The sequence below is a fragment of the Diuraphis noxia genome, unplaced genomic scaffold, assembly GCF_037042655.1.
Source record: "Diuraphis noxia isolate RWA-SAM2 unplaced genomic scaffold, SU_Dnox_SAM2 contig0005, whole genome shotgun sequence".
NCBI classification, from domain to species: Eukaryota; Metazoa; Arthropoda; class Insecta; order Hemiptera; family Aphididae; genus Diuraphis; species Diuraphis noxia.
The window spans coordinates 7135226-7157024 of NW_028301715.1; the positions used below are offsets into that span (position 1 = coordinate 7135226).

A 21799-nucleotide genomic window follows, 5' to 3' on the forward strand; every position below is an offset into this window, starting at 1 on the left:
ATTCTATGTACCTGTTCTGTGATTTTGTATTATTTGGAATCTCAACGACAGCGTGGCGCCACAATAAATATTATATAGGTCACGAGACGGCCGACCGTGGAGTTATGATATTATTGTTGTTATCATCATCATCATCGTTATTTCTATTACACAGAGTACACATAATATAGTGAGTTTCTGTATCGAACAATCACGGCCGTGGTAAGAACGCGGTCGCTATGGTAAATTGTAAGACTAATAATTTATGGCAATCGTCCGCTGGGCTCGTACGCGATTCATAACGATGCCAGATTATATTATAAGCATATTTTACCATGGATGCAGGACAATGTTTTGAATATATTTTTTTATTTGATCATCAGATACCCATGCTGCTACTTATTATTTTCGTATTTTAGTTTTTAAATGCTTACAATTTAAAATTCACTTTTCAAAATAAGACAATTATCATACTCATATATTTTTTATACTTAAAATTTTAAAGTAAAGAGTCACTAACCCATTATTTCCATTAGATGTATCCATTGACCTTTAAAACTGTGGGTTTACAGTTGATTTTGCCTACGTGCAAAGGAAAAGATGGGCTACAATGGTAAATATGTCTTAGACACTGAGCGGAGCGATAAAAGTACTGATTTATGTGTTTTTTTTTAAAGGAAAAATGCTTAAAGAGTGGAGTACGCTCTTTTGGTAGCAAATCGGATCTAGTTGGTTAGGTTATAGGTTTGATGTTTGATATATAAATGTATTATGTTAATGTATAATGATGTGAAAACCTAATGTGATTTTGAAGAAACCATATTATAGCGGTATTTAATCTATTTTCAAAATACATATTTTTAATTTACAATTTTCAAAACTTTTGAGATCATTAGATCAATGTATTTTGTATAATACCTTGTATTATATAAACTAAATATAATTACTAATTAGTATTTTATATATGTGTATAGTGTATATTCCAAAAATAAAAAATTATAAAACGGATATCCCGTATATAGAAGTACAACACGCGTAATTATCATACTTATTATATTGAGTTTTTTTATAATATGAGATAATATTAACTATATAAAATATAAACGAGATTATAAGACGCTTATAGATCCAATATCTAAGATTTAACGCGTTAAATAGAGCGGAATACGATATGGAAAATCAAGAAATGCGATAGAAAACGTCGTTATTTTACTATTATTACTGTATTATTAATATTAAGGTCAGATTAAGCACAGCATGCCTTGTCGAATATTTCCCCTCAAGTTATATTTTAAATTATGAAATAGAACTAAATTTGGATGAAATAATATCAATTATTAAAAATAAATTATGCCTTGTTGCAAGAATGCAAGATATACATTTTACAATTCAACGTAATTTTAAATTCCTCGGTACCACAATAACGTGTTTTCTTCAATTCTTAGTCAATAGTATTTTAAAAACTTATATCATGGCCCATCATTATTGTTATACATTTTGTTTGAATTTATTCCATATTACTTATCCCTTACATATTTGATATTAATTATGTGTCATTAATGAATAGATTTATAAATATTTAAAAATATATTTTTAAGAATTACTTATGATTTATTTAATTGATAAATGTTACTGCAGCAACATAATTCTTGGATAAATTGTAACTTGTAATATTTGACACATAAATATAACACATGTACAGTATTGTACACGCATCAAGTGTACAGACAAGTCGATATAATTTATTCTGTCTACCCCGTACACACCTTTATGCCTGAACTGAAGGCAGTACCATGTAGGTACACAGTTAAACATTAGTCATTACCTTGTATGCTTAATTAACAATTGTTTAACATTATGTACAAAATTCAAAGTTGCTAAACGACTTTGTGTATCAAAATTCAAAACTTGATGAAAGTAATCCGAGCTTCATGAGTTTAGGAGTATTGTCTTTTCACTCGCCTAATAAAAACAAACTGTTTGGGCGAGTTTGTTATATACTAATATACTGTGTTTGATCTTTGAGCGAGTGTATTACTGTATTATAAATTATAATAATACAATAGGTATAAAAGATAAAAAAATATATTGTATCAATCTAAACTTAATAATTTAAAGTACAAATGTAAATTTTCAATTAAATATGTTCTTAATAAAACTATGATGCCTAAACGCAATTACAGGATATTAAAAGATATAGCCTCAAAGCTCCAAACACATTCCAGTGTTTTAAAATCAGTCACCCATAGGTATTATATTGAACCACCCAGGAATCTGTGTCTCAATAAATAATAATGAAATATAAAAACATAATTTTTAAAAGAAATTTAAATTAATTATTAATACCTGTTAATTCAATACTAAAGCTATACTAGGTATGTATCTATACTTATGAATACATTAAATTACATTAGTTTGTATAGTTGTCTATAAATAATTCACTCAAATGTCTTTAAATAAGACTCAAACATCTTTATTCTTCATGGTTTCAACTATAACATAGTATTATTAAACATTGCGCGCCATTAAAGTTGTTGCCGCTGTTGGATCATTATATATTAAATTCCAGGGTCATGAATGTGATACTTATTTTACATTGGGCATTATACACCCAGTTTTTATACAATTCTTGGTTTTCTACTTTGACCGAAACTAATGCGAGTAAAAAAATTGTATATGTGTGGTGCTTCACCGACATTTTCCCTATATCCGATAATCGATGAAGACCTGAACTCGAAACGCACTCGAGGTATTAGATCACGTGGTGCAATCTCGTGGGTTGCTGCACAAGAGCCCTTCAACGCGTGCCTTTAACTACGTACAATTGTTTATAACCTCGTCCCCATGCGTTTCACTTGTATATATATTATATATGTATTTATAAATGAAGCTTATATCACAATGCTTGAATTGGATAAAAAAAATTGAGCGGTGGGTTCTATATTATGTATATGTATATATATATATACACGTATTCTATACAGTTTAAAAATCATTATCACGCAACAGAGTAAGATATGGGCTGGGAGGGGATGAAATGTTAAAAAGGCCTTCTTCCCACATTAGCAAAAAGATGCTAATTGCAAAGTACAAAAATGTGTCGGTTATATTCGAAAAATTGATTCACATATAAGTTACTACAGCTAGGGGTTAACGTATTATACGTTATTTTTTAGTACATATTTTATTTTTATTAGTATTACGTAAATGTAACCATAATATCTATGGTTTAGGCATGTGACGAGGTGAGAGGAAACAAAAGCAGTAAGAGTACCTAATTATGAAAATGAATCTTGAAGGAAAAATAAGAAGAAGATTACCAAAAAAGAGATGGTTGCAGGATACTGTTGAGAATGATATAAGGGCTGTTGGTATGTGCATAGGGGATGTGGAAAATCGTAAAAAAGTGGAGGTGTGCACAAAGGTGACCGAAGCTAAATAGTTGGGATGAAGAAGTAACCATAATATCTATGACAAATTATAAATTATAATAAGTACATTTATGTACATATTAATCTCGGTTATCTTTTCTAAAATATTATGTAGACGATGTTAAAATGTTAAATTGATATTTAATTGTTAATTTTATGCAATACATGCAATACAATAAAACAATAGATACAACTTAAACACTATCTTGTCCAATCACAAGTGTTGAATATTATTTTTTTTCAGAATTGTCTGCCCTACAGCATAGCAGTGACGAGATGGAATATATGGATACCCTAATATATATATAATAAGGACATGATAATAAACGGTGGGAAACTGGGAACGTAAAAACTAAAAAGAAACGCGTCAAAGATAAAAATCACTATATTTCGGGAAATAAAAAAAGTCTAATATCTATATTATTGACTGTACAAATGCTTTTTCAAACAGAAATATTATTAAGATAAGAAAAAATAAAAAATAAAATTTTTTTATAATGAACCATGTAGTACCTATATAAATATTTTTTACTTATAGAAGATTCAGCGTAATAATAAATTGAAAAATGGCCAGACCGCCAAATTGACGTCTTTCGACTTTTTCCTTAAATAGCCTATAATAGTTCTATAAGCTAGGTAAGATAAATAATATAATGCGCGCAGTCGTATATATATTAAATTATTAATTATTATATATATTTACTATTTATATATTATATATAGATATATAACATTATTACTATTAATTAGTTATTTGGTAATTATTTCATTTTAATATTTAACAAAAATATGTAACTTTTAGAAAAATAGGTATAATCATTTGAAGATAGTAAAATTGAATTAAATTTTCTACGCGTATGATGTGGTTAGTAATTAAGAACTCTTAATTAAATTAATTAAATACTCTTTTTCACTATTATGAATAGCCAAATTTCTTGAGTATTTGCTTTCCTTTTCTTATTGTATATACTATAATTAATTATTCATATACTACCTATACTATTTTTACTTGTTTTTATTTTTATTGTTATTTTATTTCATTTTTTTTTGTGAGGGGGGGGGGGTGGAAAGGCTCGTCCTTTTTTATTTATTCAAAATAAATAAAATAACATAGAGGTTTAGACATAATATGTGTACTATAATACGGGTTGATTAATTGTGAATTATATTTTTTTATCACTAGGTATATATCATTAAGAAAGGTGTAAGAATAACAATTATAATTCTTTATACAATATACTATAACAATTGTATTTTTTCAGCCTGTTTCCGATCGATATAAACTTCATATAGATATAAAAATATAGTCTATAGAAGTCCTTAGAATCGAGACATTCCATTAATTTATATGTTTTGTAAATTTCATCGATGGGCAGAGGTAGATGGTGAATCGAGGATTGTCTTTTATGGACCTTGGTAGCTCTATAAACAAGTATACAATACAATTTTAAAAATAGTTGTATTAAGAGTTGAAGAAAAATATATACATTATACCCATTAAAAGTGCCCGACCGTCTGGTAATATTTTATTTTTGATATTTATTATTGTTAAATAATCTACTATAATTATTTTTATTTATTAGTAAATAATAATTGATTTTCCTTTCTTTTCCCATCTTTATTTCTTTCCCTCTTAAAATATTATGAACGAAAAATTTTAAATCTTTTTGTTCTGAGGTACCTATCTATATGGTTATATTGAGTTATGTGGTTATGTCTATATCCTTATTCGGTATTCCTTAATATCATTATTTTATTTAATATATTTCTTAATTAGAGATATTAAAAATGCGGTTAAAATCTCAATAAAAAAATCTCTTAATTACCTATTATAGTCATATTGTAACGTGAGTAGTATACTTAATACATTTTGCAATAGTGCAACAACTCCATTAAAATACATTCAAAACTAACTGAAAATCGTTGGCTTATATTCCTGTAACAATCTAATTGTTTTCATTTGGTATAGTCTTTTACTCTTTTCTGCGTAGCGCTCGCCACTAATTCAATTTATAGCTGTATTCTAGCATGGACGCATCACGCATGGTAAATGTACATTATATATAGTCATATAGACATATAGCAAATGAGACACATACTATACATTAACATAATATTTACAATTTACATGTCCATAAAATATGATAATAAATGTATTTTGTTATAATTTACAGCAGATTGTATATTGTAAACCGTACTTATCATCATTCATCAGTACCCAGTACCCCAGTCCCCAGCGGTTCACGCATGTAAGCATATATTCGAAACTTTTTGGTGTCGCCAAAATAATATACAAAACTGAAACATGAAAATGTTCGTAAAAATTGCTTCGTATATACAATTGTACCTAATAAGAGACCAGTTAGATGCACAGTACACGACATAAATATAGGTATTGACATTATTTTAAAAATATTGTTGGTGGAATTACTTTAATACGAGTAGAAAATAAATAATTGTGTAGTATTTATACTTTAAATATATTTAAGATAAGTACACTACCGTACACAACACAAACATAAATATTGACATTATTTTAAAAATATCGTTGGTGGGATAGTTTTAATGGAAAATAAATAATCGTGGAGTATCTTTCATGCAGTTTTTAAAAGGTATAAGGTATTGAGTTCTACAGCAGCTGCTTTAAATAAAACAGAAAATATAATAAATTTCTATTGAATATACAGTAAAGTAAAGTATTTTTCCACCTATGACCTATTAACATATGTCGTATTATTTGCGTACAATAGTATACCTATTATGGAATATATTATAATATATAACATATTTATATATATATATATATATATATATGATAAACTCTTATATTATACCTCATTAACCATTTAATAATATATAGTAGTGATAATATACAACTCGCCATGTGTACCTACAAAAATTACAATTCATTTCTTAAAACAATGACGTTAAAAATGTAAAATAGATACATGAAATCGTCATAACTCATAATTATTGTTTGCATATATTAAGAATAAGACTAGCTACTTATAATGACTATATAGTAGATGACTACTTATTATTAAATATATTCGTATTTTTACTGATTATATATATTATACGTATAAAACCAACATAAATAGAACATATAGGTGTGTATAACGTATGTATTTACGATGTTCAAAAAATTAAAAACATATTATTACCATAATTTATAAATACAAATAATGAATGTACTATAAACACAAGTGAACATGTAAATCGGACTTGTATAAGTATACTATGACAATATTATCAGCTACACATTGAAATTTGAGTGTAGAAATTAATACACAGACATAATAATTAAAATGCATAAGTACAATAAATTAATAAAATAATAACTATAGGTAGTTAAAAGTGATATAGGCTATGAACTTCCTCAAATATGGTATATGATCGCTTTTGCAGTAATACATTTTACAAAAATTAGTTTAATCTTAACTTGCATTTAAAAATTTAAAATTCCATTATAGTTATGTATACATTTTTAGAAAAAAAATTACCATAATAACATATTATTATAATTAATTACATTAATTACCATCAATTTTAATTATTTGTATTAAACGGAACCAAAAATGCATTTATAATGTATCCATTTTATTTATTTAATCCTCCCCTCCCCCGAATTATCTTAATACTTCATTTTAGTTTTCATTTTAAATTATGTCACTACTCCACTTTTGAAATTGTGAAAGAAATAGATAAGTAACAATTTGTGTATTAATTGTTTGATAATAATTTTAATGAGAAGTTTAAGGACCTGTTCGTAGGTCTTTAATAATGGGCAATATTTAAGCGATATAAAATTATGTTGCCACCTCGCCAATGACATTTGTGTTGGTCGTCAATAATGATTAGTGTGAGTATGGTTGCATGATGCAGGTGGGCCATCACGCACGCGCTACATGCGCGCATATGTCATCGGCAGACTCGACAGTCGATGACACCGCCGCGCCGATCGAAAATTAAAAGCATGATTTTTTTACTCAAAACTCACTTTACGTAAAAAATTCTACCACATCGTAGTGATTCGAGTTGATTAATTCTTTTAACATCAATATGTTTTGAGCTGGATACGATTATTATTTTAATTTTTTAACTCTTATCTACCGATTTAGCGTAACTTATCATAGAAACACTAATCGACAATAAAAATTATGCTGTATATTAATATATTTATAGTTCATACAATTTCTTCAAGGTGGGAAATATTAAGTAACGCGAACTACGTTGCTTTTATGATCTACATTTTGTTTAGAAAGAGAATAGTTGTCTACACTCAACATTAGAATTCGATTTTTAATTTCGTTAGTTAATTCAAACATAAATACATTATAAAAATAAAAACAAAAGCCATAGTAAACTAATCATATTTAAAATCGCATTTGATGGTTTTGAAATAGAATTTTTAAAATCCAATTCTATGTGCCCTGTAAGGAGTGTTTTTTTCTTTAAAAAAAATATATAATAATCGAAATCGGAACACTACGAAGCTTGAGAGTTTTTCATGTCCTCATAATAATATGTTTAAGTAAAAAATAAGAACATGGAACCATTAATTGCATGCAATAAAAATACATAGGTACTGAAACATATAATATATAAGTTGTATATAGTACCTAAGTAATATATATTTGACCAGAAATTCGTGCATTTTTATATTACATATATACAAGGAACTGGTTTAGTTGTCCCCATTCAGGTAAAGTTTTAGTTGATAAATTGAATTTTTAAATATTTTCGCTGAATGTACTATAAATAGAAAATTTATATAACTGCGTTATTCAGAAAAGAAAAACTGGCAAGACTATTTATTCAGTATTCCATAAATGTTTGTAGGTATACTCATTAATCATTATTAATTAACAGTTGTTGGGTATAGATTTAGAATTATTATATTTGTATTAATTCATGGAATTATAGCTGAATTTAATAATATTTGATATTATGATTTTATGGTAGGTACTATATAAGAAATTAATTGTATTTTACTAATTAATTTTGATTATTATAATTTAGTTGCGGACCATTAGGTAACCAAATACATAAAATTAATTTAATAATTTTGTTGGATTTCATCAATAATTCAACTATGAAAGTATTGAAGTACTTTTGTATTTATTATTATTACTATTTTAATTATTATAAACGTATAAACTATAAATTATAAAACGTAGAGTACGACAAATAGAAAATCAAAAATACCAAAGATATGGGTGAAATGAAAATAAGATAGCAAGTTTAAATGGACCTCAATATATAGGAGAGTAATGAGGAGGCAATTAATGTTTTATAGGTAACTAGCGAGTATCGAACCTCAAAAATTTACGTTAAACCCTTTACAGATGACGAAAGGCTGTAGCTATTCTAAATTCCCAGAGAATTGAACCGTATTCAAAAATTGGTTTAACCAATGCATATGTCATAATATATAGTATAAGGCTTTTAGTGGTATTGACAATAATTAAAACTGCTCTGTGACACGCTTAATAAAACCAAGTTTTTAAGTGCTTTGATGCATACATTTTCAATACGTTAATTGAGACTAAGAGTAAAAGTAAGGATAAATCTCAAATCACGGATTGAACCGTTAAGAGAAGAAATTGAGGTAGATTTATTAATAGATAATAACAATTTGATTGCCAATATTACATTATATTATACGGCTTATTTAAAAATTAAAAGCATACAACAATTTACGAAAGTTATATTAGTTTCGAATTTACAACAAATAAGTAATCGTAGATATAAAATATAAATATTTTTTATTTTGTACTTTTTTCAATTTTTCAAGATAATATGATATACCTACTATCTAAAAAATATATCAATGAGTATAGAAGCCTCCTACATTAATTATTGGCTTTGATCGCCAAACTCAAGACCCTACGGACTATAGAGCTTTCGCGGTTGAAGACTCTACCACAAAACCCCTGATGATAGAAATAGCCAACCAGTGAGAAGGGGAGAGATACCTCCAGCGTTTGAGAGGGGGCCTAGTGAAGTATAGTGACTCTAGACAGCCTAGACCTGAGCTAATACAACCGTAGAGGCGATTACCAAACGAGCGATCTGCAGCTATAGTTGTAATAGTCAAGTGTTAATATAAGTACCTATACCTATACTATCAATGCTAATATCGACAATTTTAATTTTTCGTAACTTTTAAACAGTAAATTTCTAAATATTGAAAAAAAATTGAATTCAGCAATCAAGTATTTGTCGAAAAAAATTTAAAATAAAAGATTTGTAGCATATAATTAGCTTGTGCACCATACACGAAATGCGATCACTGAATTAAATGCATGCGATATACGCAACTGAAGTACATTGTACATATTATATTTATATAGTATTCACTATTCGTATTATTTCGTAAAATAAATTACTGTCGGTCAAACATGGCAGACCAGTGCGTTAATACTTAATAGTATATTATATAATCATAATGATCACTTTGTTTTTCATTGATTATAATAATAATATCATCTGCACTCTGCAGACTGCATTATTTTAATACTATTATATTGTATTATCACTATTAATATTATTAATAATACTTGGGAACCTTAAATTTATTACCTAAACAGGTAATAAAATTGGGAGTTACGACTATGATTGGTTATGATTCGGGAGCGTGTTTGACGTTTATTGTCGATAATATAAAATAATATTGAAAACGTCAAAACAGTATCAACAACTTCTATAAAACAGCTGGCGACTGTTATGTATAAATGAATACAATATACATCGTAGTCATTATCATGCGATATACATTATTATTAAAATTCATAAACATCGAATGTTAATAAATATTTTATATTTGTATCTAATAATCTGTATTACACTCGAACACGATATCTCGGATTAACATGAATATTATATACATGTATATTCGTGTGTTATACATCATGTATACAGTTTTACGAATAGGTATTTTAAGTTTTTTTAAATAAATTATTTATACCTATATATATGTATTATATATATGTGGTTTATATATATAATAACCACAATAGATGCAGACACTTATAAGTTATAAATTTATAATGTATATATATATATAAAACCTTGATACAAAATTAAATTCCTAAATTATAGATATACGACCTTAACAGAATATATACGTTATAATTCATAGGTAACATATTTATAAATAGGGATATTGAATCATAGATGACTGTATAATTTTATGGAGTTTTGTGATCATATCGAACTGTTTGTTCTTTCATAGTATGTTTAACAAGATAAATGATTTAATATTATTGTTGAATCAAAATGCATTTAAATCGAATTTCAGTTTACCATGGATGTATAGCATAATAGTATAAATAATAATACAATAGAATTAAAATATTACTAGAAAACTATTTTTTATTCTTAAATTAATTTTAGACATTTAGTTATACATTTATTATTCAAACACATTTTAGACATAGACAGTAAGTCTTCACAGGTAACTATATAATCTTAGTTTAAGCAATATTTTTCAAATGCTATGTATATTTAGGATAGGTACCTTTTAAAACACTGTTTAAACTTTAAATGATTAAATGTTAGTATGTATGATAATTAAAATTAAAAAGTTATGTTAATTTATCTAGTTATGCCATAAATATTATTGTCATGCTGTAATAATGATTATTGATTTTAATCTAAAATAAGTATTTTCATTCTAACCATTATATTACGCAGCATTGCGTTAAACATAAATCAATAGTTTAATAGCACTTCACGCCATAATATACAATACTTCCACGTTTCACACAATGCTATATAAATGATAGGGTATAAGCCAATGTTACTAACACTATAAGAACCAAAATACTGAAAACAGCTAGGAGGTTGGTTGTATATAATTTAAGCATAGGCGCAATTAGGTAGGCTTAGCCCCCCCCCCCCAAATAAAGCCATCACTTATGAATATTTTATTCGTCATAAAAATAAAATTGGCAAATTTTTTTTTGAATAAAAAAAAACCTGAAAATATTGTTTCAGTTATTATCCAGTTATTATTATTTCCAGGTTGCACATTCCATGAAAAACGTGCGAACGTTCGTTTTCTTCTATGCGTAGATTAAAAACTTGGCAGAGCGGACGACAATGACACAAGAGCGATTTCCAAATCTATCAATAATAAATATTGAAAGGGATCTAACAAATAGTTTGGAGACAACAACAATTATTGATAAATTTGGCGCAGCTAAGAGAAAATTAGTATTTTATTGAATATTGAATATTTAATATTTACTTAATTAAAATATTGTAATATCATATTATGAATTTATTTCTGTATTTATTTATTTGTCAATAGTTATCCGGTTTATAAGCTTTTGGAGGGTGCGGGGGCGAAGCCCCTGCGGGTTAGTGTGACTTATACAATTCTAAACCCCACCCCCCAGAAAAAAAAATTGACCCTATAGTTACGCCTATGAATTTAAGGAATTTAGAGAGTTAACCACCTACCTCCAGCCGATGAACAAATATTTAGAATGTTAATATTAGAGCGAATTGATCCATATCAAATGAAAAGTTATAAAAATTGTGTCATTGTCTATGGTTATCTTGCCGAAAAAGTTTTTTCAATATCAAACACAATACACCTAAATATTACAGTTCAAAAATGTTCATACCTAACTCACTCCAAAAATTAAAACAACAAAAGAACCACTGAAAAAAGTTGCGCCAAAACGAGGACAATGTTGTAAACCTTTAAATTTGATGTTAACGTCCAAGATTTATTCACTGTAATAATAAAATATTCATAAGCAAAGAAATTAAACGCGTACAGGTAAACAGAGTACCTACACATTTGTGATTTGCTGACAAAGAAAAATATACGAAAATCTGAGGTGTCCTTCTAATAAGCATTTTTAGAGATCAAGTCTGTCACTTAGTCCTAGTTAGAAAAAAATAATATAACTAAATAATATGCGATGTTGAGATCGTCGGATTCGGTTGGATTGGGTTAAAAACTTAAAACTTAAAATGTATTTCCAATACTCAATATTACACCTATTATAACGATATCATCATGATATTAACGCAGCATAAACAGCGTCATGTTGGGTCAGTATTAATACCTAAAATACATTGAATCATATTAAACAAAAATTACGTACGGCACCAAAATACTGTCTAGTGGCCAAGTTGAGCAGCTGTTTCGGTAAGTTTCATTGTCGACGAGTTGAAAAGTTCGAAACGACGAAGGTAGATGGAGAACTGTCGGCATCGTCCGCGTCCGGACGAGTTGACTGAACTCGTTTGCCGTCGACATCGTCGTTAATAAATTATTCTTTGCTGCAAAATATGAATGGATTTTAATGCAAAATACATTATTTTTGGGGAAGTCCCCGGTTATACTTTTCAAGTACAAAACCCGTTTCATACATCAGATAAGAATTGAAATCAAAGACTTCTTTTGGTCATTTTTCGAATTTCGATCATTTTACTAAAATGTTGTTAATTTAATTTAAAAACAAAACTACGTACTCATAGTATAGATTGTAGAGTGTAGACTGTACTAAATATAGGTAATTGAAAAAAAAAATGTTCCGATCATTAAATTTTATAAATTTAATGAGAATCTAGTAGATGGCGCTGTTAATATCGAATTAATTTAAATGTATAAATAATAATCGTTAGATTAGATTGAACCTCACTAAACTTAACTAAACCTAACTTAACCTAGCTAATCAAGCCAAGAGATTTTACTTATGATCTACGATTTAAAGCACAATATAAATACAAACAATTTATATTACCTCGAATAAATTCAAATTTTAAGAAGATGTCACCAGCGCACTGTTTGGAATCGTCTCCCGTTGGTCCACGAGCAATTTAAACAAAACACATTTGCGTAGATTAATTTTCATCGTATTTTTGGTACGTCACGTCGTCCATCTTGACTATACATACGAGCTACGGTGCAACGCACACGCCGTAAGTTTTGGATTTTTATCGTAGCGCCGTCATCTATGCGATAGAGCCTACCGAGGTCTTCCCGGATGAATTGTTCTCATTCGAATTGAGCAATCGTTCAAATCTTTGGCTCGCCTTTTGTCCTCATCGCACCTTTTCCGCCAATTTCGATTTGCAATTGAGTATTTACGATTAGAATTTCGGGAAGATTATGGAATACGCCGCAGTGTTTTCCAAAGGGTGTGCCGTGGAATTTTAAAGATGTGCCGCGACAACTTGAAATTTGTTTCATTATTAAAAAACATTATAAAATGATTATATTTTTGTATTTATATTTAAATAATATTTATTCAAAGTGTGCCGCCATGACTTATGATAACTAATTAATTATAATAATATGCTGCGATGGAAAAAAGTTTGAGGACCACTCACCACTGCAGCAGGTATATATAAGTAAATGGTGTACTTATTAGTCAGCGCTGCAGCACTTCGACGGGATGATCTTTTTTTATTTTCGTTTGCGATCTTTAAAGTTTTGTTTTTCGAGTCTCTATCGTCAACATCGCACTGGCCGTTTGGCTTATTCAACGTTCGTTTGAGGTTTGACTAATTGAACGCTTTCAATATTAGTGCGAGATTCCGTTCCAAACCGTTGTTTTTGTAGCCTTGCAGGCCGCAGGGTACGAAACATAATAATATAAAATACCGATAAAGTTTACCGGTATTTGAGAGACCGAAAAAAAAATAACAAACTATCGTTACCGATCGTTTGTGGTCGAGGGTAGTTTTTTCTTCTTAGGTTTTGGTTCAACAGAGGTATGTTCAACTATAGTTCAACTGCTTCCGCCGTATCTGTTCACTTTCCAAGTGCTTAATGTCTATTGTGATACGATATGGGTACTACATTATTTTTTATACAAATCAGAAAAAAAATGATTTCAACAACTATAAAAAAAGAAATATTAACTTTAAGTAGTTTAAAATTTCAAATACTTACAGCGGTCGATGAAAGCTACCAACCACGAACCAATAAAATATAGTTTTAGTTCCAGCTTCTCACATACTACACACGATGCCACGATGGCAAAGGTTTGTTACCACGACCTAATTTTAATACAGTATAAATACTATCAAGTATTTATAACATTTGACCATCTCTAAAATATACCTATTTTGAGCTCAATGGCTTTTGAGGTTAAGTGTCAAATTTGTCTTGACTAGTAAGTGTCAATACTGAGCACCTGTCCTGTAAACCAAACGCCAACTGGCCCATAGTGTCCAGTGAGAAGTTGCAGTTGGGAGGTTTTTAAAATTGATTATCCCATAAATCGTATATAATATGCGAGTTTGTACCTATGTTGTGTGTGTAATATGTATTAGAATTTGTTAACTAATACTTTTACATTTTTATTCGCGCTCAAACCATATTTTAATTAAAAATTACTTAATATTTATTATTTATAGTAATGACCATTAACCACTTTGTATGTTTGGAAGGGGCTAATTCATCTGTGTAACACAGACCACAGACACAGGACCCCCCCCCCCACAAAATTTTTGAAAATCCGCCACAGGCTGTGTTTATCCCTCCCCCCAATTTATCGAGTGGTAGTCTACGAAGCTTGGTGTAGGCACGTCCGACGACGTGAGTACCTATGTACTTATTACTTACATGTTATTTAAAAGAGTTCAACCAGAAAAATACGACAGATACAACACGTCAACACAGAACTATACAAAATCAAAACGCGTATCGCTAGTGCAGAAAAACTTGAAGTTAAAATAAAAAAAATCACTTCTTTAGCATAATATAAGTACTAGGGAGGCACTTCAAGTCGACCCGTGTCCTTTCGTCTTTCAGTTGGCTGAGCGAATAATACAATAACAATATATCACATTAAAAAAATCACTTGATCAAAACCCGCGCGAAAGTACGAAAAATTATAATTTGGTACGCAATCAAATGGAGGCATTGCTTGTCCGGATAAGATGATTTACATAACAATACATTTTTACGTATCATTATAACTATTATTCAATTTCAAATTTTAATATTCATTACTTATATTGAAAATGCAAATCGTAATTCCTTAGAAATAACTTGCAGCTATTAGGAACTACTCAAAACACTTTGTAGTTATATAGGTATTTTAATACGTGTAGTAGTCCATGCGATCTTGCACCATGGGCACAATCCAAAAGGGCAATTTTGACGCTACAACAAACCAATGCAACATATTTTGTTGCCGGAGGTACACTATACAGATATATATTTTAAATAATAAACAAATCTAAGTGTGTTGCTTTCTAGTATCTTAGTTCAATTTAGCACCTATAATAAAAGATATTTAGATATTATTATATTTTAATTCATATTATGCATTCCATACTACCATAGATTATGTAAAAGTATAAATAATAATAATAATATATATATAATCTATAATAATACCTAAATAAATAGTAATGTGTATACACTGTTTATAAGCCTGAGGTCTACAAGGATTATTAAAATAGGTACCTCCTACAGTTCTAACTAAGATTTCCTTATCTAGTTTTAATTTTTATTTTTATTAACAAGGGCGGCTCCAGAGACATGGTTGAGAGGAAGAGGATAGGACTATCATAATTTTAAGAAAACTTTTGAAATTCTAAATGGTTTTTTATTGAATTTTTTTGTTTAAAATACGAGCTTGGCGTATGCTGCAATCATGACATCATGTATTAGATGTTTATTGTACGTTTATGGTAAGTGATATATTAGATACATTTACATCATTTCATATTAATCATATATTAATTACTTAAAACTTTTTTTTTACAACACTGATTGTAATGGAATCGCATTGAGTAATTATGGAAAGTAATGGATGAATCATCAAAATATAGAGAATTACAAAAAAATATTAATACAGAACTGTACTAATGAATATAATTATAATTTTATAGTTCAAAATGAAAATATGAATTTAATAAAAATGAAAAAAAAATTACAATGAACTTTTTAACATTTTAATGCTTTCGCAACTGAACATAATAGATTTAAAAGAGTAACATATTCACTACAACCCTCTTGTAGTCTATAGGCACAAATACTAATAGATTTACAAATGAGTGCCTTCTGATTGTCTTTTAAATCTGTAGAAAAAACTATTTTATCATGCAATTGTTCTAAAATCTGAGATGCTGAATATGCCTCAAATATTAAATCTTCCACAAAACCATCCATTTTTTGATAGTCGTACATGCGACCCATTTCTATCATACGATCTAACCAGACGTCTGGCACAGTGCCAACAACTTCTAGAACATCAACTTCTTCAATACCATCTTCTCCCTTTAATCTAGCTGTGCTTTGGAGTGATGTTATTGCTCTACGCATATCTCCACCGGAAGCATCGACCAACCGTGCCAGCACACGAGGTGCACATTTTACTCTTTCTTCATTACATATGTGCTCGAGACGAGTTAGCATTATGTCATGTGATAAAGGTTTGAATCTGAACTTGGAGCAACGGGACGTCAATGGGTCAATAATGCAACTCACATAATTGCAAATAAGACAAAATCTAGTAGTCTTTGTCTCTCGTTCAATAGTACGCCTAAGCGCTGCTTGAGCAGGTGCTGTCATTGAGTCAGCTTCATCTAACACAACAATTTTGAACGGCGGACAAGGTTTACCATCTGGTCTTCGGTCCGAAGCTGTTAGCTGAGCAAAGGTTTTAACTTTATCTCGAATAACTTGAATACCACGATCATCAGATGCATTAAGTTCAAGCATACGGTTTTTGTACATATCTCCAAACAGCTGGCGAGCAGCAGCAATTATTGTACTAGTTTTACCTGTACCAGGTGGTCCATAAAACAATAAGTGAGGCATATCAGCACCTTGTTCTAAACATTGTTTTAGTACAGCCACAATCTCTGACTGTTCAGATACTTCATCAACTGTACGAGGTCGATATTTCTCCACCCAAGGTGTGGTGCTACTAGAAATTCCTCGTGATTCATCTTTACTCTTCAGACCACTGCTAGTTGATTGTTGTTCTTGGTTGATTTTTCCAGTTTTTAGAAAAGAATCCATAACAATTATAATTCCTATAATACCAAAAAATTATATTAATAGAAATATTTAATAAGTTATCATTAAAAATGATAAAGAATATAGTATTACACTAACCCAGATAATTCAAATTACAAACATTTTACCTAACAAATGTAATTTAAAAACTTTTTCAAATATTTTAATACTAGTACCTACAGGTAGTACAAATAATTATAATTCAATTATCTCTAAATATTTAAAAACCTAAAATGTAAGGCACAATATCATCATTTAAAAATTAAAATTCACTATATCATCTTATAGCACTGTACTACAAATGATTGAATTCACCAACTGGTTTGTTATTGAAATGCCTAGGCGCATTGTTCAAATTGAATAACTCCGTCACTCTTGATTATTACTATTTCACCACCCATATAATATGATAATTATAATATAATTGTAATAATGATTTTCATTAATACTAAAAATTATAAACATTAAAATATGAAATAATTTAGACCATTATTATTAAGCTTTGATTACCACATACATTTTACTATGTACAATTCTAAAAAATATTCTTTACTGTTCTTTGGAGTTTTTTATGGTAATGATTTGATAAATCCTAAATGATCTCTACATTTTAAGTGTAGGCCTCCAAGTTAGGATTAATTAAATTATATCAATATAATACTTAATGATGTGGAACACTTAGTTCTTACAAATATAATATATGCTATCTATAGGCTTTCAGAAAAATATATGGAACTTAGTATAATATATTGGCTAACTTGATAGTTGATACCAATGTTATTAACTACGAAGATATGAATAATGACTAACAAAATGATACTATGAACTTATAGACATGATCAAAGTTTCTGTACTAATAGCAAAGTATTTTTCATTTGATTTAACAGTCTGATATAAATACTTATACCAAATTTTGAATAATTTGATTAGTTAACGATCACTATTAACCATCAGTATATGCGATATATATTGATTTTATGGGTATTGGAACAATACAATTTTCATGAGGACAGGTGATTCAATAACAAACCATTATCAATGATTGCAAATATTTTAACTTAATATACCTAAATCATAATTATTTTTTATGCAAAACATCTATAATGGGAAATAATTTGAAGAAAAATATTTATGTAAATTTTTTTGCATATACCCATCTGGTTAATTTATAGTTTAATACTTAATAACAACTGTTAAAATTAATTTTCAAAATAAATCCAAATTTTACTAACTTTTATGCTATTTAAATATGTTGCAGAATTCCTGATAAATATGTAGTTTGATCATGAGTTGCGGATAATGATGGAGAAAAATACTTGAGTTGGATGCACTTTGCTAAAACTGATGAAAAAATTAATAAACCATAAACTCCAATCAATGCAAAATTGCTGTAAATGGACACCGCTCAGAGTGAATAATAAATGTATTAATGTGCATTAGGTATATACATATATTTTATTGGATGAATTCAATCCATAAACCCAAAACCATAATAACACAATGGTGTTAATCCATAGGTGTGCTCAGACACGCCCTATAATTACTTTATGGGCCTAAGTGCCCTATGCCTCAATCACACAATTCGTAGTTTGTAATAAATATACCTAAATATTACCATATTCAATTTTAGAGAATATTTTTAAAGGGAATTAAAAAATTAAAAATTGAATGATTCTCTATATGTGCACTTTGCAAATTGATATTGTTTAAATATAGCAGAGCTTTTACTTGTTATAACAGAACCAAATTTAGATGTTTTGTATTTATAAAATTATTGACTAAAGAGATGATGATAATATATGGGCACTACCTGCTTTCAGAGTCTGTGCATAACTATGTTAATAACCATTTTACGGTGTCCAGTACCATTATGTTAGAAATGTTTGATGTTAATTAATAAGAAACTACCGATTAGGTATTCAAAATTTATTATTACTTACAAATTTAAGTGATTATAAACTCCACACAAGTAACAAAGTAAGTCTGTCCGTCGTTAATTATTTCTGAATTTAGCAACATTAAACAATGAAATTATTGTTATCCATTCAAATATGTAGCACAGAGCCGCTGAACGAGAAAATGCCGAAATTCTTCAGATTTCAGAATGTAGTGAAATGAATGATACAAATTTGAGGCCCAACTGGCCAAAGTATTCAGTGATAGTGTTTTGTACATTTACCGCCAAAATGTTCCATAATAATGTAAACATGTATTTGTTCGTGTTGTCAAACTTTAGGTTATGTTTATATTCATTTATACCACGGTCTTGATTATAATTATTTCAAAATTGATAAGTTTGTATTGAAAATCTATATTATCAGCTACGTAAACCCAATTTTTTAAATTTTTAGACTGTAATTCTTCATCATGGTAATTTATTAGTCCCTGTAAATAATTGTACATAAAATATACACCGTTAAAAGTAAGTAGTTAATATTTTTAAGTATTATTTCTCCTAAGTATATTATAATATTTTTGCAGTTTGTATAGTGACTCAAATAGTGATAAGGGTGATTTACACTCAACAATTTTTCAAATTTCCTAAAAAATAAAGAATAATATGTCACGTTTTCATGTTAAATTTCAAAACTCGCGAGGAAAAAGTTATGCACACATTGATAAAGTGCAAAACATTTTATTTTAGTACCTAGCTTTGAAATCTTATATCAGTTGTTTTCAATCTGTCTATTAATTAATTATTAAATTGTTAAGATTTGTTTTGTTATTTTTGTGTGTAACCTACAATTATATAATATATTAATTTTTTTGTTTATTTGAAAATATACAATCTATACCTGTTGGCATAATAAGTTTATGTGTTCTGAGTACGGTTTTAAATTACAGTAATACATTAACATGTATAGAGAAATCATCCATTAATGACACTCATAAATATAATATTAAAACAAAAATTATTTAACTAAACTAAAGTTAGAAAATATTTTTATTATTTAATATTTATAATAGAGATATTATTAGGATTAAAATACAGAGTTAATTATTAATTATAATGTTTATTTATTTTTATAGGTAACAAAATTATTTTATAAGGAACATGGCTGAGGAAGAATCAAATTCCAAACCTTCATATCCTTTGAAAGTATTTTATTGTGGCAACTGTTCACTTCCACCAGAATACTGTGACTTTTCTTCAGACACAGACCGTTGTCGGGAATGGCTTGAAAAGTATTTACCTGATGAGTTTAATAGAATTATGACATGTAGTGGGACTGCTGGAGGTGATGACTCTGATGAGAAAAAACGTCAAAAACGTGGTGGGAAAGGTATGGTAAAATCAAAGAAGAAAGATGATGGGCCCAAACAAGTAAGCAGTTTTCAAAATAATATTTACTTCAACTCAAAAATTTATTGTATGTATTAAAATTGTTTAGGTATGCTTATCCAGAGCACCAAGAGGCAAGAAGAAATCTGTTACTGTTGTAACTGGCTTGAGTACATTTAACATTGATTTAAAAGTTGCTGCTAAATTTTTTGGTACTAAATTTGCCTGTGGATCGAGTGTGACAGGAGAGGATGAAATTGTCATTCAAGGTGATGTAAAAGATGACCTATTTGATATTATACCAGAAAAATGGCCTGACATTGATGAAGATTACATTGAAGACCTTGGAGATCTTAAACGGTGATCGCAATAAAATTTATTTATTTTCAATGTGAAATAAATATTCAGTTATTGAAGTTTTGTTTGACTTTAGTCAATATTTAATCTTCGCTGTTGTCACCTGGAATATTCAAATGTACGAAACCAATATATTGCTATGGAATATTTATTATTTCCATTCATCTAATTGTTATTTCATTTTTTTTATGTAAACAATTCCTTCATCCACTTCTTTAAAAAAGGAAAAGCTGATATTTTACACTTACCAAACATAACTTTATTTTTTTTATTTAACATAAATATATAATTAATTATTTAAATATTTCAGTGAACATTGAAAGATTGTAACTAGGAATATAGGGTTATCATATTCTAAACTCTAAAAAATAGTATGTTAAATTCATTATACCCATAGACCAGCATTTCTCAACCTGTGGTTCGTAGAAAGCTCATAAGTGGTACACAAAGAAAATCTTGATTCATGAAAAACTGTAATGGATCAATATTACTTACCTTATTTGATATCAAAAATGATGGTGAATATTTAATTTTCCATTAATTGTAAATTAAACGCTTAAACAATCATAATTGTGTAGTTCCTAGAGTAATAATATTCCATACACAAAAAAAAAAAAGTTATTTGGTTAAATAGTATACGAACATTTTCAAGTTGTGTAGGTGGTATGCATACACTTAAAAAGGTTGAGAACCGCTGCCATATTGACAACACATGATATATATATATTGGTAAATTTTTTGACT

At 28.5% G+C, this 21799-nt stretch overlaps 2 protein-coding genes across 4 annotated transcripts; one reads left to right on the forward strand and one right to left on the reverse strand.

Moving 5' to 3' along the window:
- Positions 1 to 15975: 15975 nt before the first annotated feature.
- Positions 15976 to 19580, reverse strand: LOC107162617 (replication factor C subunit 4). Of its 2 annotated transcripts, XM_015509595.2 has the most exons (3): positions 19356 to 19580; positions 18648 to 18756; positions 15976 to 17432 (listed from the first exon to the last, which is right to left on the reverse strand). In XM_015509595.2, exon 3 carries the CDS (start codon positions 17416 to 17418, stop codon positions 16339 to 16341), a length of 1080 nt encoding a protein of 359 aa, XP_015365081.2. In that variant the 5' UTR covers positions 17419 to 17432; positions 18648 to 18756; positions 19356 to 19580; the 3' UTR covers positions 15976 to 16338. The 2 variants fall into 2 exon arrangements, with proteins under 2 accessions (XP_015365081.2, XP_015365082.2); XM_015509596.2 differs by lacking the exon at positions 18648 to 18756.
- Positions 19581 to 19685: 105 nt separating this feature from the next.
- Positions 19686 to 21224, forward strand: LOC107162619 (density-regulated protein). Of its 2 annotated transcripts, none has more exons than XM_015509598.2 (3): positions 19686 to 19837; positions 20446 to 20740; positions 20808 to 21224. In XM_015509598.2, the coding sequence occupies exons 2-3, from the start codon at positions 20471 to 20473 to the stop codon at positions 21060 to 21062; spliced, it is 525 nt and encodes a 174-aa protein (XP_015365084.2). In that variant the 5' UTR covers positions 19686 to 19837; positions 20446 to 20470; the 3' UTR covers positions 21063 to 21224. The 2 variants fall into 2 exon arrangements, with proteins under 2 accessions (XP_015365084.2, XP_089085540.1); XM_089229414.1 differs by lacking the exon at positions 19686 to 19837 and adding an exon at positions 20232 to 20345.
- Positions 21225 to 21799: the final 575 nt, after the last annotated feature.